Source organism: Gossypium arboreum, chromosome 5 (assembly GCF_025698485.1).
Source record: "Gossypium arboreum isolate Shixiya-1 chromosome 5, ASM2569848v2, whole genome shotgun sequence".
Classification (NCBI taxonomy): Eukaryota; Viridiplantae; Streptophyta; class Magnoliopsida; order Malvales; family Malvaceae; genus Gossypium; species Gossypium arboreum.
The window spans coordinates 92,664,083-92,690,286 of record NC_069074.1 but is presented as its reverse complement, the minus strand read 5'-3'; the positions used below and the strand labels follow the sequence as shown (position 1 = coordinate 92,690,286).

Below are 26,204 nucleotides of genomic sequence, written 5' to 3'. Positions count from 1 at the left end.
ACCCTTCCATTTATATGATAATTTGGTTCGGTTCCCGTGGAAAGCCCTTTGTACTTTTGGAAGATTAAAATAACATTGCGCCCTGAATGGACTACACATGTCTACTTCTGTGATAAGTTTAACAGCCTAGACAAAATATAAAGTTTTATGCTTTTGGTATAACCAATAAAAGAAAATTAACAAAAAATTAATTTTACTCAAACGATTAATTTATTCGATTCTATACAAATTTTTGTTATCTCTAGTTTCGAATGTACGTAAAGTAAAAGGGATATGAAGAAATAAATGAAAACCTGTTTGTCTACGTTCAAATCTTGTTCATTTTCAGCACAAGGATCGCGAAAGATATCAAATAGCTTCAGTGGGAAGTAATTATTAGCATCAGTCTTGAAAGCAGTCAAAATGCCTTGTTCCATAAGGTTTTCACATGTTGCACTCCAAATAGCTTTGAGGTTAAAAAAGTAATTATCTTCATCAATGACATTGCATTCTTTTTTGATTTGGTTATATAATGAGCTATTTATCATCTTCTGAGAGAAAAATAAATCAAATTTTGCCAAATCGTCTAACTTGCTGCGAAGCATTGGGTTTCCCAACTGTTCAAAATAGTTCTAATTAAAAAAAATACATCACAATCAAATCTTTAAAATAACATTTAATTTAACCATCAACATGTTTAACTAGTCCTTTTATGTGTATATATATGTATATATATTCACAATGGTAATTAAATATTATTCATTGGATACAATATTACTTACAACCAATCCTTTGAGATTAAATTTGGACTGTTTGGACTGCTTGTTATCGTCAAGCAAAGCATCAGCAAGATTTGGTACGAAGTGTCCTGAAAATAGAAATTCACAAATTTAAATAAAGTAATAAACATGTTATATTATTTGTACAGTTCTGTATAGACTTATTCATAATTGGTATTAAGTTAAGATCATTTGATTGTTATATTTTTATTCAATAATTAATTTACATATGTTATAAAAAATTTTATGTAAATAATTATATATTTGAATAATTTTTTTAAAACTATTAATTTAATAAGAAATTTCATTTATTGATTAAGTTTGAACAAAAAAAATATGAAGTTGAAAGCTTGATATGTAAATAATTAGACCAAAAATTTTATGCTAGAGATCACATTATATTTTATTTAGTTATTGATTAAGTATATTTTAATGTATTAAAATATGATTGTTACCTGCATAACTTGATCCAGCTAAATATAGAGCTTTTGACTTGAAGACGGGATATTTTTCATACCATTTTGCATGAATGTAAGTAATATTATATCTGTACGAAACAAACAATTTAAAAATCTCAATATATATAATATTCAAATAAATTTAATTAATTATAGAGAATATATATTTTGATCTTACTAGTGGCATCATCTCCGTTATTATAATCGCTACTTGTGTTTGAATATGACCATCCAGATCCAATAGGGGAGTCGATGAACAACAGATTTGACACTAAAACAAATATCAGACAAAATTTTATATATATATATATATATAAATACAAAAACAATATAAGAAACCTGATGAAATGCATTTAAACACAATGAAAACTAGACATACTGGATCATTTTATGGATATGACAAAAATTACTATGAAACATGATATATGTGTACACAAAAATTATCAATAAAAAATATGCACGGGAAATTAGATAACCTTTGTTCCAAGAAAATAAATTTTTCTGGAGGCCATGAGCATCTTTCGTAACAACGAAAGGACCAACACTTGAAAAGCCATCTCCAACTGAAGAGCACCCTGGCCCTGAATAACACAAAAGATTTTATTATACATTAATAGTCAAATAGACTTGTGGGCTAGGCTTAAGAAATAAAGATTGAATTGTATTATTACTTTTTAAGAGGGGAAAATAAAAATGTTTCCATTTAATAAAAGGGCTAAATGGGATTAAATTCAATTATATTTTTTTGAGAGGGATTAAAAATGCAATTGTACTATTTAATGAATAGGGCAAAGCCCTAGCTTCCTTTGGCTTTAGCTTGCTTTTAGTAAATTTTATTGACCTTATTTGTATTGGACATCTACCAAAAAACCCAAATAACATAAGAAACTATAATAATAATAATAATAACAACAAAGAAGTTAACCTCCAGTTAACCAAACAGTGAGGGGTTGAGTCATGGGATCTTTTTCAGCTTCAACAAAATAGTAAAAAAGACTTCGACCATTAATATTTTCATCCACATCAATATATCCAGCAAATTGCCTGAAATTAGCATCTGGTTGTCCTGGCAATTTGTTTATCAAATCATTCATTGGAAACTCATTAGATTCAACTACAAGTACAAGAGAAAAAAGACTAATAAAGATTACTCCATGAAATTCCATTTGAAATCTTATATCAAAGAAATAAGGGTAACGAATGTTTATTGAATTCTTTACTTTCTGATGCTTAAAAAGTAATGGAACGAGCTACCTTATATATAATGTTTATTTTTTCTAAACTGAATATATTGTTTTAATAGCTAACACTTAAAAATCGTAACATGTCGATTTCAAGTTGTCATTGTATTTTAGGCATTATTTTGTTTTGTTTGTTTGCCCATTAATTTTTTATTAGACGTAATTTTCCATGTAAAATTTATGCTAGTTTTCTGTTGGGCTTTCCCTTTAAAAAAAGATCAAGTTAGAATTTGAATAGTTATTGTAGTTTTGCTATTGTGTATGCGAAAGGGAAGTTGAGAGTTAGTTTTGTTAAGGTATGATGTGAAGATTGAGGCTGAGTGGCACTCGGTAGTGCTAACTGCAAACTACCATTGAGGTAGTTTAATTATTTGTCTTCTTTATATTGACAATTTAATGTAAAAAATCTTTAGAATTATTTATGTGTTGTTATTCTGAAGATACTATGACTCACTATGAAACCAATCCTTAGAATTTGAAGATTGGATTGGATTCGAGTGAATCAAACCAACCCATAGAATATGGAATTATGTGTGGTGCCTATAAGTGTACAGGTCAAATTATAGTTAATTTTACAACGAACCACTTTGGAAGTATCCTGAGGAACGTACCCAAGGGAGGTCTATTTAAACTAAATTAATAATAAATCCTAACATGCTAAACTAGCTCTAAATAGCTACTAATCAATTTGTCATATTACGACTAACACTAAAATTAAGAGTTTGAAGGAATAAAAACTAAATTGCATAAATAACAGAAATTCCAAATTAATAATCAAATTTAACAAGCAGAAGGATGATTAACGCCCATGGTTGTAATTAACCTAAAGTCGGGAATTTTACCGATTAATTAAGAACTAACCTAGTTAAACCTTTCGGCCCATAACAAAATTAATTAATTGACTTAGTCCAATTATCTTTTGACCCGATGGAACTAAATTGGGCTAAGCTAAACTGGTTCTAAGTAGAATACTCTTTCGGTCTCCTCTACCTAAATTACTTATTAGAGTTGTCTATTCTATGGTTTAAGCATATTCAACCTAATCCAATTAATTGGGTTATGAACCCTAACTCTAAGCATGGACTATGAAGGTTTTAAATTGTGAGTTGGTATTGATAGCTAAAGGGTTTAAGATAGGTTTTAGTATATATAATTGGATTTGATCATTCTTTTGCCAAGATAGTTGAATTAGTTTGCCTTAATGATTGTATACCTTCATATATAATTGATTATATACTTATGTTACAATATATAATATGACTTAGTAGGCATTGAGATTATAAGTATCAGACCACGTTATAAATGTTACTTTATTCTATATTATCTTGAACTACGAAAGTACCACTGAGCTTTATTGCTCAGCGTATGGTTGTTTATTCTGTGCGCAGGTGCAGGTATTTCTCGAAGCCTCGAGAAGTGAAATTAGCATCCAGATCTTACCTTCGACTAAATAAAGTTTGTGTAGTTCATTTCATTTTGGTCTTATGGCATGTACCTAGGGCCTTTTAGTTAAATGTTTTAAATGGTTAAGTTGTAAATGACCTAATCTTACGCAAATGTTTAGAAATTATGTTTGGATATGTTCATATAGTTGGTTTTGGGTTTTAAGGTTAAGGATTATTGATCGCACTTTGGCGTGCATGCGTCGGGTCTTAGAAATATGCAAATTAAATATATGAATTAAATGTGGTATCTGCAAGTGTACAAGTTAAATTTTGATATGATAAAGTGTACAACAAAACACTAGGAAGTATTCTGAGGATTGTACCCAAGAGAGGCTTATTTAAACCAAATTTCCAGTTTACACACTACTTTGGTCTATCTAGTTACTCACCTACTAACCATATTACGACAAAACAAATAAAGTGATAATTTGCAAAATAAAATAAAATCTAAATCTAATTCTAAATACCAAATTATTAATCAATAAAAGCAGACATAGGGGTAACTCGTATTCGTGTTCATGATTAACTTTAGATTTAGGGTTTTTACTAATTAGGTAACAATTAACCTAACTAATACCTTTCGGCTTATAACTAGATTAATTGATCAACTTAATTTGCTTATCTTTCAACTTGATAAATTAAACCGGGTTAGATTAAATTGGTGCTAAGAAGATTATCCTTTCGGATTAAATTGGTGCTAAGAAGATTATCCTTACGGCTTCATCTACTTAAGTTACTTCCTAGAGTCGTCAATTCTATGGTTTATTTCACTAAACTTATTCCAACTAACTAGATGTGAAACCCAAACCGAAGTCAATCATTCTCACTTCCGCTTGTCAACCTTCCCAGGGTTTTAGTTTTTGAACATTCTAGATGCAATCTCTCCTATCCAAATACCCAATATTCAATAGAACATAAAAATAAAAGAGAAGGGAGAAGATGTTGGATCCGGTGCCCTAAGTGTTGTATTTTCGTCTAAGTACACTTGTAATTTTTTTGAATAGATTGGTTAATAAAATTACTCATGAATTACATTAATACTTTGTATATTGTCCTCACATGGTTTTTACATCCAAAGCAAAATGGAAGCAAATGTTTCTCATTGGTTGTTTAATGTTTAAATTAATACTAAGCGGTATTACGTGGTTGGATCGTAATACGGAATGACAGCTTGTATTAGCAAATGAACCTAAACATGTCATTAGTCTAATAAAAAATGAGCAAACCGATTGAAAGACGAATATGTCGTCTATCAAGTCCAATTGGGGATATGCCTTTTCTTGGGCACCGAAGCGGATGTCTCCCAGAAGATAAAGTCATAGATGTGACTGATTGGAATGACAGTACATAGGACTGGGTACAAGCAGAATAGATCCTGAATCCGTTTATGGATTTATTCACTTGTGACGTTCATAGTATGGCATACCTAAATCCTGATTGGATGACAGACTATGTATGTGTGACTCGTATACTTTGGTGTAAGTAAAATATGTGTTCAAATAGATAAGGAACTGAAAGCTAATGGATTGGGTGTACAACTTCTGTAATTCATAGCATCATTCACAAATGTAAAATTGCTATGGAAAGAAATGGGTAAAGAAAACGAGTTTTAAAGAGAAGAGAGGAAATTTTTTATTTTGGATTGAAGAGGAAATAAAAATCCATGTGAAATTAGGAAGAGATATTAAATACCTAGGGTTCAGAAATTTGAGGGAGCTGAATGATAAAATACCCTTTTTGCCGAAAAATTAAAAAAGAAAAATTGGAAATGAGGGATGTGTTTAGCATGACTTAAACCTTTGGAAGCAAGGAACTGGCGACTCTTAGTATGTTTTTACACTATTTAATGTATATCTTGGTTTAGTTTTGATCATAGGTTGTTGAAAAAAAAAGAGATAATGTGATTTGAACTTAGGATTTTCTGGGCATTTCTAATAATATCAAGTGCTATTCCTATTTTGGCATTTCTAATTTCTGGAGTTTTAGGCCCGATTAGAAAGGGTCCAGAAAAACTTTCTAGTTATGAATCAGGTATAGAACCAATGGGCGATGCTTGGTTACAATTTCGAATCCGTTATTATATGTTTGCTCTAGTTTTGTTGTTTTTGATGTTGAAGCAGTTTTTCTTTATCCATGGGCAATGAGTTTCGATGTATTGAGGGTACCCGTATTCATAGAAGCTTTCATTTTCGTGCTTATCCTAATTGTTGGTTCAGTTTATGCATGGTGAAAAGCTAAAGAGTATCTTTAGCACTTAACTATCAAGACCAAGTTATTTCTTAATTAATTATTACTTCTACCCCTTTATATTTTGAGGTGTTACATTGTTAGAAAATTTTTTTCAGCTGATTCAATCGGACACTTATCATTTTACTCATCTCTATCGGTTTAGCTATTCCATCTTCTACCTTTACTTTCATTTTCTTTATTTATCTTGCTATTTAGTTTCATTTTAATCATTATATTTGTTATTTTCGTGTTCTTGAGCATTTTCGAAAGTTGGTTTCGTTCCTTGAAGGCTTTAATCATTCCATCATTCTTCATGCCTCAAAATAGATTCTATTCTTTCTTTTTGTTCACTTTTCTTAGCCTTTTCTTTGCTTCGATTATTGATTTTAATTCTCTTTTTTTCTTCTTATTTTAGGCTTAAAACACCCTTGTAGCTCAAATCATTGAAATTTATTTAGAGTCTCTCTAGTCAAAAACGAGTTTTTTAAAGTTTGAAACAACTACGAATCACCTTAAAGACTTTTGGGACTTCGTGGATGTATTAATATGTAGGTTTGTTGATTATAGATGTCATATTTGATAACTTAAAATTTTTAAAATATCAATTAAAAATTTTAAATTTATAATCATTTATCTTTTCTAATACTTGTGACGAATAGCATAAATGAATATAAATTATGCATGCAATTCATGTTTTGTAAGTATGTAATATTGTCTAACTAAACCCACTTACGTATATTTGTTGATTATAATTGAAATGCACTTCTTTTAGGGTTATTTGTTAATAAAGGAAATAATTTCGACAATCAAAGAGCTTCATCATTAACTAATTTATTAAAGAATAATATTGAATATATCTTTGCATCAATGACAAAATTCATGAATCAATAATCTATGTTTTGTTTGGATCTATTTTGACTTATACTGGCACATATAAGTGGCCACTAATTTCTGACACTTTAAATCAATTTTACTCTTTTATAATTATATTTAAAAATAAAATATAATCATTCAATCATGTTATTCAACACAATCAATTATTTAAAATATATATTTTTCGAATAAATATTTCGTATTTATATATTTAAGGTATGCTAAGACTTAGACTATATATATAAAACAGCAATAAACCTGACCGAAATCTAAAAATCAGATTGTTACTCGATATCCTTCTATCCAAATAATCATATTATATATATATATATGTGTGAGAAAAACAGATTTTGCATGGCTACATGGTACATAAATTTCAACAGCTTACCAGTAATCCTGGCAAGAGCAAGCACCATCTTTGAAACAATGGAACCGGTTCCGGTCACGAACAACAATTTCCCTATTAACAATTGCTGATATCAATTTGAAAGCTGCATGGCAGTCTTCACAAACACGGAGGTTCTTCATTATCCTAACCACCGAGCCAGGAGGCGTGTTTATTAGTCCAAAACAGAGTGCTAATTTCTCACTATGGCCATATAGAAACTTCTCCTTCTCTTTCTCTTCTACGTCTAATAGGACAACCGATGTGTCCGGTCTATATCCTCTTAACTTCATGTAATCCAGAAGTTTTTCCCACATATCAGATATTTCATTAGCTTGAGAATGCGAATCATCCCCAGCAACAAATTCATGAATGACCCCATCGACCATGATAGAACTACACCCTGGTTTCTTCTTCACACCTCGGTTTTTCATTAGCTTCCTTACTCTTGATGCATCCTCCCATCTTTCGGCTTCAGCATAGATATTAGATAAAACAATGTAGTATCCATCGTTAAGAGGATCGAGTTGAGCAAGATGTCTAGTAGCTTCCTCAGCTAGTTCAATGTTTTTATGAACCTTGCATCCACCAAGAAGAGCTCCCCATACAACTCCATTTGGTTTTATAGGCATGTTCATTATGAACTCACGGGCTTCTTGAAGGAGCCCTGCTCGGCTATAAAGATCAACCATGCAACCATAATGCTCAATCTCAGGAATAATTTCGTAGTCTCTTGTCATGCAGGAAAAGAACCGACGACCTTCGTCAACCAACCCCATGTGACTACACGCATGCAAGAGTCCAATAAAGGTTACCCCATTAGGCATCACCCCCACCTCAATCATCATTGAGAAAACCCTTAAAGCTTCCTGAGCATGTCCATGGATTGCAAGCCCTTGTATCATAGCTGACCATGACACGATCGTTCGTTCCTCCATCTCCTCGAAAACCCTCCTAGCTTCCTCCAAGCAACCACATTTCACATACATATCAATCAAAGTATTCAAAACTCTTACATTCCCTCCAAATCCACTTCTTTTGGAGTATTCATGGATTCTCATCCCCAACTCAAGTGCACCCAAATCAGCACAAGCTGAAAGAACAGCCACTACAGTGACTTCATTAACCTGCACCCCAATCTTCTCCATCTCCATAAACAATTCAACCCCTTCCTTGGGCTTCCCGCAGTGAACACACGCAGAAATCATCATAGTCCACGACCTCACATTTCTCTCAGGCATACGCGAAAAGAACCCATAAGCACCCTCGAAATCTCCACTTTTCACCAAATGGGTAATCATAACGTTCCAACTGACAACATCTCGTTGGGGCATTTTATCGAATATCAACCGAGCCGTACTCATTTCTCCACACAATCCATAAAAATTCAAAATCATATTCTGCAAAACCATGTTCCACTGAAACCCAAATTTCTCAACAACCGCATGAATAATCTTACCATTTTTATCATCCAACAAAGCGGTGCAAGCTTTGAGAACGAAAGCACAGGTGAAACTATCGGGAACAACATCGAATTCACGTAGACGACGAAACAAAAGGATGGCATCAAAAGGGGAGTCACTTTCAGCTAAAGTTTTCAAGCAAGAGTTCCATACGACGATTTGGGGTTGATGGAAATGGGCGAGAAGTCGGTGGGCGTAAGAGAAATCGAGGTGAGACAAAGCACAAACGGAAGCGATTCGAGAGGGAGGGATGAGAGAGAGTGGAGTGTTGGTTTTGATGAGATGGGCATGAGCTTGTTTCAGCTCTAATGGAGAATTGAAGTTGGAGACAAGGGGTTGTGCTGGCCAAGGAAGTGAGTGAAGTGAAGAAGACATGGTTACTTGCATTCTCTCTGGTTTCACTTCAGTTGGGTTGAAGCCATCGATTTGATTAGATTTAGCCACTCAAATTCGTTGTTTTAGAACGATTGGTTAAAATTTTAGCTTCCTTTAATCCAAAAAAATAGATGGCCTTGTCAAAATAAAAGAATGGAGATTAACAATGGCTTAACATGGATTTCTTTGGTCTAATTTTGATTTTAGTCCTTCTACTATGATAAAAATTTAAATTCTCCACTTTAATTTAACTTGATACTCTATTATTAGTATTGTGTTAATCTATATAGATATACATAAACTTGGCAACTTATATATACTGAGTGCCTAGCACATCGTTAAAATATGCTGATGCAACACTGACGACTAATTTAAGGCTCGATTCTCAACTCAAGCTCAATCGAATGTAAATTTTAAGGCTCAAACTCGACTCAAGGCATAATCAAGTTTGATTAAATTCATTATCAATTTTCATACTCAAGCTCAATTAAACTCATTTGTATACAAATTCAAACTCATTCATAATATAAACATATATTCAAATGAAAATTTAGATTATACTTGGAAGTCAATCGAATCAAACACTACAATGTTCAAATTCGACTCAATCGATAACTCGAGCTATTCGAACTCAATTTGATAATTGCCGAATCAAGTTCAAATGTTTTTGAAATCGAATTCGAATAATTTGCAAACACAAATATCTCACTTGCACCACTAAGCAACCTCACCCATAAGCTCGAAAACACATTCAAATCCTCGAAAATGTGCTAGTTGAGAGAGCTCTACTCCTTGAATGCTCCTGAAATAAATATTTACTTTTTTAAAATTAAAAATCAAAACCATTAAGTTAAAAAGACAAAATTACATTATTTTGATAAATATTTAAAGTTAAAAATACAAAATCATTATATTATTTATATAGTCAAATAATCTTGTACTTGTCTACTAATTAAATAATCAATCCATGTAAACACAACATTAAATACAAATAATAATATTCGTTAACTAGACTCGACTTGACTTAAAATTTTTCGACTCTATTCGATTCGAAAAAAATTTAAATTGAATTCAATTACTAAAATAGAATTCATCAACTCAACTAATTTAAAATTTTTTTACTCTGATTCGACTCAATCGAATGCTCACCCTATAAAAAAAACCCTTGTTTGGTTGCCATGAAAAGGCTCATCCATGGCTGCTTGAAATTGACATTTTAAGCCTTCCTAAAATGAAAGGGTCAATGATTTCATCATACATTAATATCCTCAATCGCTGGATTCAAAAGGACTTGCAGTAAATTAAAAACATAGAATGGCTTTGCATTCCACTAACAAGTTCTAAAACAATTGTCTTAAAATGCTCGTGTTTTGCTTAAGAAACATCGACGGCATCTTCTCGAGCTTTATAACCGATAATCACAACAAAATCTCCAATGGTTTGTCGAATTCATTGTCTGCTTCAAGCTACCAATCAAAGGATCTTATTTGAAGAGTTCCGGGTTAAGCCAGTCCCTGCAATCAGAAAGATGAAATGTAAAATCGAGCTCTATTATAAGGTAAGAGGAGAAGACCATAGAAACTACTTCTTAATGTCGTCAAGGTGGTCATCGAAATCTACAACATCCTGCCATTTCTCGGATGAAATGTAATCCGATAAAACAGCATTAGCCGCTGGCTCCTTAATTACCAATCGGCTGCCTCCATCCGGTCCAGCCAGTTTCCAATTCTTGGATGCATCCCTTATGTAAAGCTAATGTATGACAAGACAAATATTCTCATTAGTAAAAGTTATCGGCCCATGAATACATCAGCGATCCGAAGAAAAACACCTCAAAATGCCCAGAGAGTTGCATCGGAAGTAAATTTCTAAAGATATAGCCAGATTAAAAAGGTAGCTATTGGAAGCCATATGCTATAACTAATGGTAAAAGTACCATGAAGGCCCTATATTAGGAGTTGGATTGCATTTTGCCCCTCCACTTAAAAAATGGAAAAATTAATCATTGTACATTATATCAAAGGGCAAATGGACATTTCAGTTAAAATTTTCATCCATTTATACCGTTAAAAACTGGCGTGGATAACAGAATTACAAGACAGTAACATGTAGGATGCCATGTGTACCTCATGCTGATGTACAAGGACTAATTTTTAACAATAGAAATGGATGAAATTTTTAACAGAAGGGCCAATTTGATCTTTGATCTAATGTACAGAGACTATTTTGCAATAGAGGGGGTAAAATGCAATCTGACTCTTGATACAAGAGCCCCTATGATACTTTTACCTGTAACTAATGCACAAAATCTGATAGTCGCTACAAATATTCAATGCAAAATAAAACAGTTTCATTGATAAGCAATGGGAATACTTCACGAATACCATTTACGTACAAAGCATCTTAGGGGCTAAATGAAGTTCAAAGCATCAAAAGCAAGAAACTGAGGAACGGAGGAGGGGGATCACATATGAAACAAATAAATCAGATTCCCTGATTCTAATTCAGAGAGGTGTGAAACTTCCATACCTAGGAATTTGGAATAGCAACAGGGTTCGTAGCCTATACAGTCGATATAACTACATGTCTATGAGACAGAAACGATCACTGATGCACAGAAACCAAATATACAAAACCACAAGATTATCGATGCACTTTGAGTAAGATTTAGACCACTCAAAGCATTGGAAAGCAAGCTGGAAAAAAACTTTATATGCATATACGAAGCAAAAAAACTTTATCCATACTCAAGCCACTGATTTTAACTCCTAAAACAGTAAGTTCTAAGATAGAACTAATGGCACCCAGATATAGCATTTTAACTCCTAAATGTCTCTCCCTACTATTCACTCGGGGAGTGAAACCCTTTGTTGCTTCAACTTCTAATTTTTCTTAAAATACCTGTGTGACTCTTATTCAAACATGGACACGAAGACACAGGTCATAACCCTCCAAGGACCCTTCAAATACACAGAAAAACTTAAATGAGGCTAACCATACAGCGAGTAACATAGGTGGAATTTACCCCCATCACTTCCACCGAAATCAATCAAAACCAAGAAAGCAAGATAAAATTAAAACTTTAAAGATAACAAGTAAACACACACCTGCATCACAGGGCTTTGGTCTTTCCCCATGGGCAAAGCTTCAAGCTTTTTGTTATCCAACTACAAATGAGAAAAATCACAAACAAATCACAGACTTGAGACGTAACCAATAGGAAAAACCATGTATATACATATATTAGAGAAGGTATTACCAGAACAATCAAAATACATACCAAGAAAATGGCAGCTTGAGGGAAGTACCGGCAAATATGGTCACCTATATTCTTTGCAACAATGCCCAGCTCTGCATCATCAAATCTCTCATTTGCATGGAAATAACCCACAATTCCCAAGCCCTTAGATCCATAATGCTCCTCTATCTGATAAAAACCAACCCATTAGAAAACTTACATATATATAATATATATATATATATATATATATATATATATATATCAATTTCATATTTCAAAGCCAATTCAAAGGGTCTTTGATCAAAACCCAACTGAATCTTTACCAAAATATTTAACAGTTTTTAACAACCCAATTGAATCTTAGATCAGAACTCAAGTATTAAGCGTCCATAAACCTATGAGTATTCAAAACTAAGTGTTCCAAGGGAGAATTTGTTAAAAGAATAAGATAAATACATAAATATAATTAACCCTAAGAAGAGAACATTGGTACCATGATGAGGGCGATCTCAAGGGAAGGCAACAAGGCAAGATTAGAGTGAAATAGAGGGACTGAGTCAGCGATCTCAACAACGCTATCATTTTGTGGGTTGACTCGGCCGAGTAAGATGCCGTTGACCGCCGTGGTCTTGTGCTTCAGAGCATGTAGAACCAATTTTATGTAAGCGTTCTGTGAGATCTCGTACTTCAACTCGGCCACCATTTTTGGTTTTTTTATGATTGCTTAACTCACTGAGTCTCTGAGCTAAATGGACAGCCGGCAATTGAACAAGAAGATGGGACGGTAAGGAGCTTGAAGGCAACAGCTAAACTCAGTGGTTTAACTTTCTTTAAATCCTTTTAGGGTCGATGTTTTAAAGATCCCATGGAGCTGAAAGGATTAACCATACGGCGTCGTATTTACAGTTTATCTTTACACTTTATTTGATTTTTTTAAATTTAATATAAAATTGTTTTAAATTTTCTTAAATTTATTTTAGAATAAATTTAAAAATATATATTTGAAATTATGTTTTGTTTTAGTTAAAGGCTAACTCGTATAAATATAAAAAATAACAGTTGATTCTACGTCTTGCTTTAAGCAAAATTACAAATAATTAAATTATAAACAATCTAACTCAAATGAGGTTAAAATTTTGTTCAAACTTAATTCAAATAAAAATGCTAAACTCGAGTTTGACTTGGTTTACTCAAATTAAAATTTTTATATAAAAATAAATTTTAAAAATATAATACATTAAATACACTAAAAACATTAAAATAAATATTTCCCAATAAATTACAAATACATCAAGATAATTACAACTTAGCAAGCAAACGCCTCTAGAATAGTAACAAAATTAACAATAAATCAAGAGTTATACAATATCCAAACAATAATAACAAAATAACAGTAAAATAACAACAAACAACAATAAAAAAAGTTTAAGCTGATTCAAGTTGTGCCTAGCCCGGGCCACGGTGCCTAACCCATTTAAAAAACGAGTCTTATTTTTTTGTCCAAACTCATTTTCCTCATGATTAGGTTTAGTTCAATCCTTAGATATATTAAATTTACTTTTTTAATTAAAGATTAAGTGAGTATTTGGTACAGTAGATAATTTTCTTTATAAATTATATAGATATATAAAAATACAAAAGCACAAGTATATACTAATATTATTTATTATTTAAAATAAAAATAAATTTTTTCCAATTAAGTTCATAATTCATATCACTCGTGATATTAACTCAATTAAATTTTTATAATAAATAAAAATAAAGATGAAAAAATTACTTAAAACCACATTATAAATTAAGTACAATATGATTTTAAAAAATAAAATTACTTTTTTATAATATCGATAAAAATATAAAGGAATTGTTTATACAATTATTTATTTTAATTGATTAAATTTTAATTTAATCGGTATTGATATTATTACCAATGTAAAAAAATTGAGTTTAAAAAACTAAAACAGTTCTAGATATTATGTGAAGAAAAATGGAAGCTTAATCACAAATTGTTGGCTAAATGGGGTGTGAATTAATTGCCTACTAGACCTTTTTTTTTGAGTTCCTATATATATAAACCATTCTCTCTTTCGACATTAATAAACAAATAAAATATCACTATTATTGTTCTTCATCTCTACTATGATTTATGCCCTAGTCTAGTTATATTTATAAAATATAAATACATTAAGACATTCAATCCTTTTTTGCTTTTTGGGTTGTTTTCGTTTTGCTTCGTTCTTCCCTTTTTTGTCCTTCTTTCCTCTCTTTTTTTTTGTTGTTTTTCTTTGCTACCATGAGCAGCCAAGGTGGCCTCGGCGGCGGTGGCGGCGGTGGGTCTAGAGTTTCGATCCCAGAAAATGCAAAGAGAATGATCCAAAGCATAAGGGAGATCACAGGGAAGCAACACAGCGATGAAGAAATCTTTGCAGTCCTCCAGGAGTGCTTTATGGATCCTAATGAAACTGCCCAAAAGCTTCTTTATCTGGGTAAAAGAAATGAATATTTGAAATTTTCTTATTGGACTGTTTTTTGTGAGGTTTTTATCTGTATTTTTTTTTTGTTGTTGAGAAAGTGAAGAAAGTTGGGATTTTTGTGCCTTCTTATGCTTTTGCTAATGGAAAGTGGATTTTTTATTTGTGTGTTTTTATGGAAAAGTAAGTGTGGACTGTTTGATTTATTGGTTTTGTTTTTCTTAGGGTAAATGTTGTTTGGTTGATGGGGAAAATGGTAGTAGATTAAAGAAATTTAATATGGTTAATAACATGTATGCTTTGTTTTGATGATTTATCAGCTATAGTTGTCTGTCAATTTCCTTGTTTTCATTTTCAATCTTTATCTGATTGATTGTAGGTCTTAAATAATTAACTTTTACCATCATAATTTGATATCAGTATTCCATAAGTTGAAATTCTATTCTTTTCATCCTTGCTTTGCTGATTTGTTTTAGATATTGTCAAAAACTACTGCATTTTTATGACTGCTGATGATTTGCATGCAAATGTGTAAAGGCCATTGCTGGTCAGTAGCTTTTCTTTTTGGTCCTAGAAGAATGGCTTTTTCATGGGGGATTTTCGAATGGCATTAAGTGCTTACTTTGTCTGTGCTTAATGTATCTTATGGTTTACCTTTTTTTTTTTTTTTATGAAAGAATGTATGAAGATTGCATTGTTTGATTGGCAGATACATTTCATGAGGTGAAACGAAAACGCGACAAGAAAAAGGAGGCAAGTGGTCTTTTTCCTTCTAACATATTTCAATTATCATTGAATCTATAGGTTATATAGGACTGTGCTTTATTACATGCTTGCTTGGTAACAATGATGGCAAAATTGCTGTAATGCGATTGTCTTACTTAATAAAATTTGGTTTAGTAGGGATTTTGCTTTGGTTTGCTCAGTTAAATTTAATCACTACTCGCTTCTTGTTTTACACAGACAGCTGGGGTACAAGGACGAGTAGGTCGAGGCAGTCGAGCGAACTATTACACATCATCTAGTAAAGGTATTAGTTTTTCTTTTCTTCTCCTACTTATGCATCGATATATGAACTTTACTTGTTTTCTTATGTGTAAGTTGCTAATGTAATGGGTTTTGTTCTTTTAAGATGCTGGAGTTGCAAGGAATACATCTGCTCGAAGGGATAACTGGGTTAATCATACCTCAGATAGAGGTTCTGCGCCTTTGCCAGTATATCAGAAAGTGGAAAATAATGCAGCTTCTCGCACAAAAAAGTAAAAATGCATGATGATATTATTAGTGTATTTAAATGACTTTTATACACTTATTAATCGGCTCTATTCTAGAGAATTATGTTATGAATTACCTAAATATTTTGTTCTATTCTTTAACAGAACAACCACCTCTTTACCAAATGGCACTACAACTTTACCCAATGGGAGCTCCAGTTATGGATCCCAATTGTCTGGCAATGACGTTAATGGTGAAGCTAAAGATGGCTTACCTGCGAACAAGCCAACAACTATTTCAGTGCAACCAGATGTTGCTGAGCCTCCTGCCTCCATTCCTGCTCCATCATTTGTCTCTTTGATCCGAGGTCAAGAGAAGTCTGCGTCAAATTCTAATGGCTCATCACCTTCTTCCAGTTCTGGAACCGTCTCTGGTGTCTATCCATCTGCTGCTGATCCTGTGTTTGTGCCAACCGTGTCGCAGTATGCTGGTGCGGCGGGTACAATAAAATGTGAAATTGGATGCCAACATGAAGCTACTGAAATAAACAATATTCAAGGAAACAAACATGTTCCTGATGATATTGATGTATCTAAGACTGAGAAAACAGCATTTGAGGTTCCAGTCTCAATACATGGAAATAAGTCCCCCAGTAAATCGAAAGCTGCTGAACAGGTTAAGGAATCAAATCCTATGGAGTCCACCTCACTCCAAGGTATTACATCTTTTGTTTGCTTATTTATTATTTATTTATTTATTTTTGATTGGAGATTTCACTTGGTTCTTGCTTGTGAAACAGTGGTCACATCTGAGGTTGCATCTCTCACTGTTAAAGACATTTCTCAATATATTGCCGATTCAAAGGTTCCAGATGGTCAACATGTTACTTTTCCCACCCACTTCCAAGTCTCTGAAAATGGCTTAACTTTTGGAAGCTTTGATACTAGTTTTGGACTGGGAACAGAAAATAATATCAGTACTGTGGAGATTAACTCTGCATGCCCTGCTGAAACTTCTCCAAGTAATGATGAACTTGCTGGAGAGCCATCTTCTAGGTTTGTGGATATTAGTTTCTGAACTTATTTGAATCTATATTTTGTTTGATTAATGTTTTCCTTCTGGTAGAAAGCATCCAATGTTCAAACACGTTTCATTCATCTCAGCAATTAGTTTTTTAGGTGTCGGTGGTATGTTAGTTCTAGTTTCATCTCTGGTTGATATGGAGCCCTGATGTTTTGCTCTTTAACTGTTTAAAAGAGTTGTAAGAATAGTTTTCTGTCGTATCTTCTGGTGGGCTTAGGGGTGTAAATGAGACATTTGTGCTCACAAGTTACTCAAGTTCAACTAAAAATAAATTCGATCTTGATAGCCAAATTCAAGTTTAGTAATACTTGACTCGAATGGTTCACGAGCCTGATCGAGCTTAAATTACGTTATTTTCCTTAATATATGTTATTTACCCTAAGCTTAATTATTGAGTCGAGCTCAAATTCGAGCTTTAGTACAAAAATTGGTAAACGAGCTTAATCGAGCTTCAGTAGCTCGATTATATATCGAGCCGAGATCGAGCTTAAAAATAGATGTTCGGTTGAGCTATAGCTCAAGCTTGGCAGTATTTGGGCTCGGCTCGGCTCAGCTCAATTACACTCTTAGGTAGGCTTAAACATGTTGGATGAATAAATACTGTAGTTTATAAATGTGCCTAATTTGCCAATGGTATTTAAAGCTAGAGGTTTGGAACCTCTAAACAGTATTCCTAGGTATACTTTTTTGTTCTTTAATATTTTAGATCTTATTGAGCCTTTTATGATTATCTCAGAAGCCAAGGTATATTATCAGCTGCAGAAGGGGACAATGCTGATCAACTGCGATCTCCTCCTGAGTTAGAGGAAGTATCCAAACCAGAAGGCAACGTTCCCTCTGATGCTGAGTTGAATGATCAGTCAACTCAAGAAGTGCATTTGCACCCTGAAGGTAATCCGCCTGTCATTCCAAATGCCCCCAGCTATGGGTTCGGTTTAACGCCAGCATCTGCAGGCCACTTATCACAGTTTGATGGACCTGAGGCTTGGGTGCATGATGTTTCTCGCGTTGCAAACTTTGCTGTAAGCACTTCTTCCTATCTACTGTCTTATTTTCTGATTTCACAGTATAAATTACTAAATTTTGGTTCCAAGCATCTACTTAGTTGGCTTAGAACTATGTTACTTGAACTCCTCATTCTTCTCGAAATACTTGTGTCCGACACATGGATATGGGGATACGACCTCTAAGGATCCTCCAAATATATGTAAAGACTTAGGAAACCATATGGACACTCACACTTGAGTCCGAATATCATAGGGTTATAGTGTGCTTTAAAAAATGTTTTGGTACTTGGTATTTGCATCCTTTCTTTTTTCTTCAGTGTATGGAGTCCGACAAGAAAAGTTATCACACAACTCGTGGATTTCATAGACCTAACTTGTACTGTTAGTTTCCCTTTTAACAGTGCAATTAAATGTTAGTCTATTGCTTATACTATTGTTCATGCTTTTTACTGTCGATTTGTCAAACTTTTAGGGTGGGAATACTCCAGTTCCATCTGATACTTCAACACCACCTCTTCAGAGCTCCGTTGGTGCAGCCCCGCAAGCAGTTCACCTCTTCCGACAGCCATTTCCGCCTAATTACTTCCCTTATCCCCACTATCTTCCCCCTTTTTATATGCACGCAATGCATCAATATTTAACCCTTGCCGGTCTCCCCCAGCAACCATCAACTGGCAATCTGTACATGCCTCCTGGAGCAGCTGCACCTGGGGTCAAGTTCCCTGTTCCACAGTTCAAACCTGGAACTAATGCTGGAAACCCAGCTCACTTTGCAATTCCTTCTGGTTATGGTCCATTGACCCCTCCACCTGTTGGTTTCAATTTATCTGTTCCATCAGTGACCTCTGGAAGTTCTAGCAGCAAGGAGGATCTTGCAGCTTCGCAATTGAAGGAAAACCATATATACACAACTGGACCATTGGTTCGTTTTGCTTTCCCTTTCCTTCTATATAGACCCGTCAATTAGGAGAGTCGAATTATATTTCGATACATTATATTTTCGTAGTGTTCTTTATTAGCTTTTACAAGAATTTAACACAATGCTTTGGTATATCTGTTTTTTGCAGAATGAAGGTTCCGCTATCTGGATGACTGCTTCACCAGCGCAAGATTTATCCAGCTTGCTGTATAATCCATTGTACCCCCTTCACGGCCCCCAGCTTCCTTTCTCTCCTGCACAGGCCACTCACGGTGCCATTGCTGGACTCTATCAGCCATCACAAACAATAGCTCCTCCTTCCAACACCAATAACCTCCTTCAACAGTCTCAAGCCACGGAAACTGCAATTCCTGCATCCGGTGCTTATCAGCAGCCTCAACTTGCACAATTAAACTGGAACACTAATTACTGAACCATTAAAATCTTACAACAACAACGACCCAACGTAGAAACACATGGAGGAACTCTCAGTAATGGGTGAAACTCTAAACTGTTCTTTCTTTTCTGGGGATGTAAATATATTAGGGTTTATGTATGGTGGGGAAATATCCCTTTGCCATATTTTTTCCCACCATGTCTCTTAATGTTGTTTCTTTTGGAACTTTTATTCACATAAGATGCTGAATAGGAGGAATTTGAAGAGATGGATAGAGATACTTAGATTAGGTGAGATTTCACCAATTTTTCCTTTTATTTTTCCATTATCTCACCTGTATATTAAATTTTGAATAGGGAGGAAAGAATGATACAAGCTATGATTGGTATATGGCAAGTTTCTTCTAGTTTTCTTTTAATTGATTGTTGCTCTATTATTATTATTTATATCTTTTGGTATCTTTCAGATCGTGTTCAGGGTTCATGTTCAGAGTTCGTAACTGTTTTTTTTAGCAATATCATCTTCAAAATTTGAATTTGTGTTTTCTCCTTATATTATAATGTGTCTTATCACTGTACATAGCGGTGCTCTCTTAATGAAAAGTTGCTCGTTTACTTCAATTTAAATTGGGCCGATCAGATTGGAAACCGGTTTCTTTTATTTGAACCTGACGCTCGAGCGTTAGTTTTGCGGACTGAAAATGAGTTTGGATTTTTCATTTTCTATCTAAACTCGAAAATGGTTCAGAACTTGACAAACTGCATTCACCTAGATATGGATTGATTCGGCCTTAATTGATAGGTCTATATGTGTCAATTGTGTCTCAAACTGACTCGATGAAGTTTGAACTCAATTCGATTATGAAAGTCAATAATTGATTATAAAATTCAATAATCTAAATTTATCTAATTTAAAATCAAATTGATCTGAATGCAAAATTAACCTAATTTAGACTTAACAAGTTACCCAAAATAAATCTTAATTAAAACCTAAAATAGTTTAAACTTAAAATAACTCGAGAAATTTAAGTTATATGAACTCAAAATTATCTAAAACTAAAATGATCTGAACTCGAATGAACTCAACTAACTTAAAATCTAATTCAAATTTATCTAAAATATTTTGTAAAATAAATTATAGGTTTTTGTATGCAAATTTCTTTATAAAAAAGTTATAAAATATTTATCTAAACTAATTAAATTGTCCCCAAAAAAGCTATAAAAATCATCTTTATAAAGTTATAAAATTATGTTATAAGTACAAATATATATGAGTGTTTGGGGCAATTAAGGTAAAAATTTCTTATATTATAAACCCAAAAATATATTTTATAAATTTTTTTGTATTTTATAAGTTATAATTAAAAATATTATTTAATTTCTAAAAAATTCTAAAATTATGACAAAAATAGTATTATTTATAGAAATGTTATGAAAGTTATTGGATAATTTATAAAATATTGTTTATAAAGATTATAGATTACAAATTTTATATTATTTTTACTTAATTTACATAATAGAAAAAGGGATATAGTCTTGCATAATATTTTTCCAAATTAAGTCAATATAAGTTTTTATAATTAAACTACGGACTATTTGGACTATGAACCCAAATATTGTAAGGTTGATGCTAATGGTGTAAATATAAATTTTTTGTTTGCACCATATCGTGGGGTATGATACTATTAGAGAAAATGATGCCAGGCACAAGCACTATAGCTAGCTCGTGAACTCTTTAGTTTAAGACATTTAATACTTCGAAATGTGATTGAAGACAATTGTTGTTCTAAAACAATATTTCTCATATTAACATCATCGTAATATAAGATAAAAAGAATAAGATTAAGTCGTACTAGCATGTTGCATATTTCATAACACTTCAATTATAGGTGGAATTAAAATGATTCATACTTCGAAGACTACTTGAAAAGATGATGATAACCGAGCATATGTTAAATATTAAAAAGCGAATAACCCAACAAATATGTGTTAGAACAATTAGATAAAACTCCATACGTATATTTTTCTTGTTATTTTTATTAGTAATCACAATATCAACTACTCTTGTAGACTAACATTATAAATACGATAATTTGATTTTAATTTTTATTACTTCTTTAGAAAATATTCTTATCATACTAATAATTTTTTTATAGTAATTGATACGTTAAATCGTGTAATTACAATTACGATGTAATTGCACTCTAACAGCCAAACAAGTGTAAGAAATTAATTTTTTTTGTAATTACAAAAGAGTGTAATTACTACCCGAGTAATTACACTGTACTGTTTAAACAAACCCGAAAATTTTTTTCAAATGCTCTTTAGCTCTTTGTTTTCATTGTCTATACAATCTCTTTTTTGGTTTCTGTATTTTTCTTTTTTACACATCGTTTGTGGTCTTCATTACCGTAGAGTCTTCACTGCCGTTTTCACTGGTTTTTGTTTTGGATACAGGAGTTTGTACTGGAATCTGCTTATTTGAGCCGTCTTTTGATTCTTTCAAGTTCAGTGACGTGTAAACCGACATGCCAGCGAGTGCAAAGACGGCACCGGAAAGACTCACCAGCCCCGGATCGGAATCCAGAAGAATGTATCCTCCAACAAGTATGACACAAGTTTTGAATTGTCCTAAAACAACATGTGATGTTGCAGAAGTTGCCCTACAAAAGGGGAAAAAAAAGTATATTAAATTACTTTAAACCCAAGTTACAACAAACAGACAGAGACTGCTACCTGAAAATTAGGTTGTCTAACACTGTACTTTTCAGTTTCGCAGTGGGGTTAGTTTGAATCGGATTAATTTAGATAGGACCGATATGGGTTTTAAATTTTAAGTTATTTCTATTACGAGTTCGGCTCATTTTAGTTTTGGGTTATTCAGATATGGGTCATTCGGATTATTTTAGGTTTTGATTACTTTGTGTTTGGATCATTTCGGTTCTTGTCACTTGAGATTCAGATAATTTTGGGTTCATTTTGAGTTCAGGTTGTTCAAGTTTTCAAGCTCGGGTTTTAAGGAAAGGTCATCATAGGTTTGAATAATTTTAGATTTTAACCATTGAGTTCAAATTATTTTAGGTTTTAATAACATTAGATTTGAATAATTTTGATTTATGTGTTGAGTAATTTTAGGTTATTTTAGATTTAGGTTGTTTCGGGCTTGGGTGGATCAAGGTTTGTGTTGGATTCAATCAAATCGAGTCAGTTTCGGGTTCAAATCAAGTTGAGTTAGGGCTCTTTTGGGTTCAAGTAGTTACAAGTTCTAGTTATTCGGGCTTTTGGGTCAGGTCATTATGGGTTTGGGTACTTTGGGTTTAGATCGGTTTAGGCTTTGGTAACTTTAGATTCGGATCATTCCGATTTACTTGTTCAATCATGGAAGGTCATTTTGAGTTCAGGCTATTTTGAGCTCGGGTCAATTTAGGTTTAGATTGGACAGATTCAAGTTGTTGGTTTCGGACTAATTGGACTGATATTCCAAACTCAGATAAAAATTGAGAGGTGTATCTGAAACTTACCCTAAAGCCAGTGCACCAGACCATTGTAGAAGAAAACCAAGCAAAGCTGAACTGAGAATTGCACAAGAGTTGTTTATATCCCATTTGAACAACAAAACTCCAGGTGGATCCAACCATGGCATTAATGCTAACAAGAAGAAGATTGTAATTGGGGTTGTCTTCCACATCAACCTACATTTCAGACATCATCATTTTTCCGACACAAACTAAAACAACCATAACAATCAATGTTACATTACTTGTCACTTACGCAAGTGCTGTCCAGTTCGCTTGTTGCTGTAAACTAGACCACAAAATCTTGTTTATGGCACTTGGGACTATCCATGCAAGGGCGATACATGCTCCAAAGGCATTGAACTGTAAATCTGTTACCGTGGCCACCGCGACACCGGCGGAAACAGCCCCTAGAGCCAATACCTGCAAAGAACAAACAGAGTATTAGACCGGATAATCGGAGAGAGCCGAAGGGTGTTTGTCGATGCACCTTTTTGAATGATATGGTTTTCCGGAAGAGAACGAATTCCGCAAGAACGATGGTCGGAGTGACCGCGATCTTAGCCATTTGGTAGAAACCAACACTGCAAAATGAGGTCAAAATGGTGAGGAAAATCGGATTAATGAGCGAATTCGGTGTTTGGACACCGGGAATTCTCGGACCTGTTATACTTTAAGCTGGTATTAGCAAGACCGGACGCGAAAGCCATTATAGCTCCCAACAGGAAAATAGATGAGGAAGGAGTCGTTTTCGCCGGAGGGGAAACCGGAAGCCATGAAAGTGTCCTGAAAATTGCTAGTAAAAGCCATGATACGGCGTAATGTAGTAAGGTTAAGAAGATTGGGAAATTGAATCCAACTCTCCCCATCACCTGAAAAAAGTAAAATCTAATAAATCGTAACTCATCATGAAACAGAGAGATGACAAACATCTTAAGCAAACAGAGTTCGAAGGAACTTACTAGTTTGTTGGTTAGAATAATCCCGACAGCCACGAAGAAATTGAACGTCATCGCCACCACCGGTCCACAAAATCGTTGCTGTTGCCGCTTGGCTCCTTCTGATGTTCTAAGCTCATTGTATAGGGAACCCCTCAGCTCCTCCAATGCTTTACCTAAAAACAAGAACATCAAAACATTTCTTGTAAGGTACAGATCAATCATGCAAGAAAATCCCATTTTGTTTTTCATTACAACTCTGGCATGCTGGCCATTTTTTTTCCATAAATAGCTCATTAATGGCCAAAAAGAAAATGAAACAAAACATAAACCATAATGTTATAAAACAAAACATGAATCTGAGAAATTTTGAAGGAATTTTAAGACAAACCTGCTTCACCTGCATCACTGTCTTTCCTTTTGAAGGATTTTCTTCCTTCAGCACCTAAAAGAGAATCAAGCAACCCCATTCCACCAACACTTGAAATCTGCATCTATTTTTCAGGATCCTTCTTCTCTCTACAAATAACAATATTTATCAAAATGAACCAATAACAACAACAGCAATGACCGAAATATTTAAAAACCCCATTTCTCAAAATTTCAGAAAAAAGTTACAAATTTTTCAAAAATGGGGTCTTTACAATAAATCACCAAATGAAAAAAAAAACAAAAAAAACCCAAAGAAAAAGATAAAATGAAAGATTTTAAATTTACACCCAAAACAACAAACAAAACAAAAGTTTGAAATTTGGCATTGACAAGTGTCTTGCTAAAGTTAGTTTCTAATTATTGAAATTTGAAAAAAAAATAGAAAAAAAAAAGCTTATGAGATTAGATTGTTAGCTGTGAGGGCCGCACCAAACTCCATAAATTGCTATGATAATATGATGCCACGTGGCACCATTTCTTAGCACCAAGATCTCAACGGCTGGTTATTGTGGGATTTGTCTTTTTTTTTTGGTTGGGTTTTCAATGATCAGATATGGGTTTACGGAGAAGTTAAGGAAACATTATTATAATTTGTTAATTTTGGAGTGATGATGCAAAGAAATAGTCAAATTAATGGTGGTTTAAGTTAGTATAGGGAATCGAGCCATTAACGAGATGAGAAAAAATTGAATGAAACTGAAATATTGTGTCATTTATATCTATTTTTTTTAAAAGCATGTCAGTTCAGTATTTAGGATGAAAATGCTGAAGTAGTTTACTATTATTAGAAAAGAATCAATTGACATAGTATCTTAGTTTCAGATAATTTTTTCTCCGACGAGAATTTCTATCTTATTGTAGAAGTTCATGATATGATGTCAAGTCTATTGTTTTATTTATTTATTTTAATTATTTTATGAAATTTAATTAAGTTAAATTTGAATTATTATTATTAATGTATTATTCTAGTAATAGGGTTCATTTTATTTGATTAATTTAAATTTAAAATAGATTTGAAAGTAATCTGGATAAAAAAATATTCGTACTTAAAATAATTCAAACTTTAAATTATTTAAATTAGTTTTGCTTCATGCTCGTTCAATTTTAGTGTCGATTTTTTATTGGACTCGTCGATTTGCAAACAAAGGCACTCACTCGTTAGCTTGAGTAGTCTTGGTACATGCAAATCATATGAAAGGGGATGATTTTCTTGTACCCTCTTTTTTGGAGAATACTTTTTCTGAACGAGAGGATGTCAAATAGTAGGATCTGATGTATGAGATAAGCCGTTTGACTTTGTTTTAGCGGTTTGATTCTTTGTTATATTTTTTTGTTTGCTTTCCCTATTTAATGAATTGAATTTTTTTTTAAAAAAAAGAATGATTTCAACTTGAAATAATTGGAACTTGAATATCAAATCTTGAAAATTTTGACTTGCAAACTTGAACGATCCAAATCAAAATTAACTTAAATTCAAAATTGATTCAAACCTAGATGATCCAAATTCGAAAAGATTCGAATTTGATTGTGAGACCAAGTTATTCTAATCCAAATTAACCCAAACCTGAACCAAAATAATTTGAACTTAAAATGACTAAAACTGAAGTGCTAAACTTGAATTGTTTTTTTAAAACGACTTGAACTCAGGTGTCAATCCCAAATGAAAAAAAAAATGAAATGATTTAGACTTTCAAAATTTCAACTAATAAACTCAAATGTCCCATATCGAAAATAACCCAAACTTAATCAAAACCTAAAATAAT

The 26,204-nt window shown here is 33.0% G+C and overlaps 4 protein-coding genes across 4 annotated transcripts; 1 reads left to right on the top strand and 3 right to left on the bottom strand.

Moving 5' to 3' along the window:
- Nucleotides 1-7,301: 7,301 nt before the first annotated feature.
- LOC108487616 (pentatricopeptide repeat-containing protein At5g48910-like) lies at nt 7,302-9,364 on the bottom strand. Its single transcript, XM_017792001.2, has one exon. It carries the CDS (start codon nt 9,237-9,239, stop codon nt 7,389-7,391), a length of 1,851 nt encoding a protein of 616 aa, XP_017647490.1. The 5' UTR covers nt 9,240-9,364; the 3' UTR covers nt 7,302-7,388.
- A 1,028-nt stretch (nt 9,365-10,392) lies between these two features.
- On the bottom strand, nt 10,393-13,330 carry LOC108487096 (ER membrane protein complex subunit 8/9 homolog). The gene is made up of 5 exons (XM_017791328.2): nt 12,962-13,330; nt 12,508-12,654; nt 12,335-12,394; nt 10,813-10,979; nt 10,393-10,741 (listed from the first exon to the last, which is right to left on the bottom strand). The coding sequence occupies exons 1-5, from the start codon at nt 13,169-13,171 to the stop codon at nt 10,711-10,713; spliced, it is 615 nt and encodes a 204-aa protein (XP_017646817.1). The 5' UTR covers nt 13,172-13,330; the 3' UTR covers nt 10,393-10,710.
- Nucleotides 13,331-14,429: 1,099 nt separating this feature from the next.
- Nucleotides 14,430-19,975, top strand: LOC108489721 (GBF-interacting protein 1-like). Its single transcript, XM_017794431.2, has 9 exons — nt 14,430-14,951; nt 15,646-15,689; nt 15,900-15,966; nt 16,069-16,195; nt 16,316-16,866; nt 16,951-17,206; nt 17,971-18,256; nt 18,714-19,163; nt 19,309-19,975. The coding sequence occupies exons 1-9, from the start codon at nt 14,759-14,761 to the stop codon at nt 19,591-19,593; spliced, it is 2,259 nt and encodes a 752-aa protein (XP_017649920.1). The 5' UTR covers nt 14,430-14,758; the 3' UTR covers nt 19,594-19,975.
- Nucleotides 19,976-21,776: 1,801 nt separating this feature from the next.
- Nucleotides 21,777-24,863, bottom strand: LOC108487372 (nucleotide-sugar uncharacterized transporter 2-like). The gene is made up of 7 exons (XM_017791693.2): nt 24,401-24,863; nt 24,034-24,185; nt 23,735-23,943; nt 23,562-23,655; nt 23,328-23,494; nt 23,078-23,248; nt 21,777-22,219 (listed from the first exon to the last, which is right to left on the bottom strand). The coding sequence occupies exons 1-7, from the start codon at nt 24,501-24,503 to the stop codon at nt 21,940-21,942; spliced, it is 1,176 nt and encodes a 391-aa protein (XP_017647182.1). The 5' UTR covers nt 24,504-24,863; the 3' UTR covers nt 21,777-21,939.
- Between the last annotated feature and the right edge of the window lie 1,341 nt (nt 24,864-26,204).

Bases quoted from the DNA above. Each gene is read 5' to 3' on its own strand.
- LOC108487616 (XM_017792001.2), bottom strand. From the start codon at position 9,239: ATGCAAGTAACCATGTCTTCTTCACTTCACTCACTTCCTTGGCCAGCA.
- LOC108487096 (XM_017791328.2), bottom strand. From the start codon at position 13,171: ATGGTGGCCGAGTTGAAGTACGAGATCTCACAGAACGCTTACATAAAA. The intron at 12,395-12,507 runs GTATGTATTTTG...TCTCATTTGTAG, and splicing joins CTCAAGCTGCCATTTTCTTG to TTGGATAACAAAAAGCTTGA. The intron at 10,742-10,812 runs GTAGTTTCTATG...TTCTGATTGCAG, and splicing joins CACCTTGACGACATTAAGAA to GGACTGGCTTAACCCGGAAC.
- LOC108489721 (XM_017794431.2), top strand. From the start codon at position 14,759: ATGAGCAGCCAAGGTGGCCTCGGCGGCGGTGGCGGCGGTGGGTCTAGA. The intron at 16,867-16,950 runs GTATTACATCTT...CTTGTGAAACAG, and splicing joins GGAGTCCACCTCACTCCAAG to TGGTCACATCTGAGGTTGCA. The intron at 18,257-18,713 runs GTAAGCACTTCT...TCAAACTTTTAG, and splicing joins CTCGCGTTGCAAACTTTGCT to GGTGGGAATACTCCAGTTCC.
- LOC108487372 (XM_017791693.2), bottom strand. From the start codon at position 24,503: ATGCAGATTTCAAGTGTTGGTGGAATGGGGTTGCTTGATTCTCTTTTA. The intron at 23,944-24,033 runs GTAAGTTCCTTC...TACTTTTTTCAG, and splicing joins TTATTCTAACCAACAAACTA to GTGATGGGGAGAGTTGGATT. The intron at 22,220-23,077 runs GTAAGTTTCAGA...CCCCTTTTGTAG, and splicing joins TCTGGTGCACTGGCTTTAGG to GGCAACTTCTGCAACATCAC.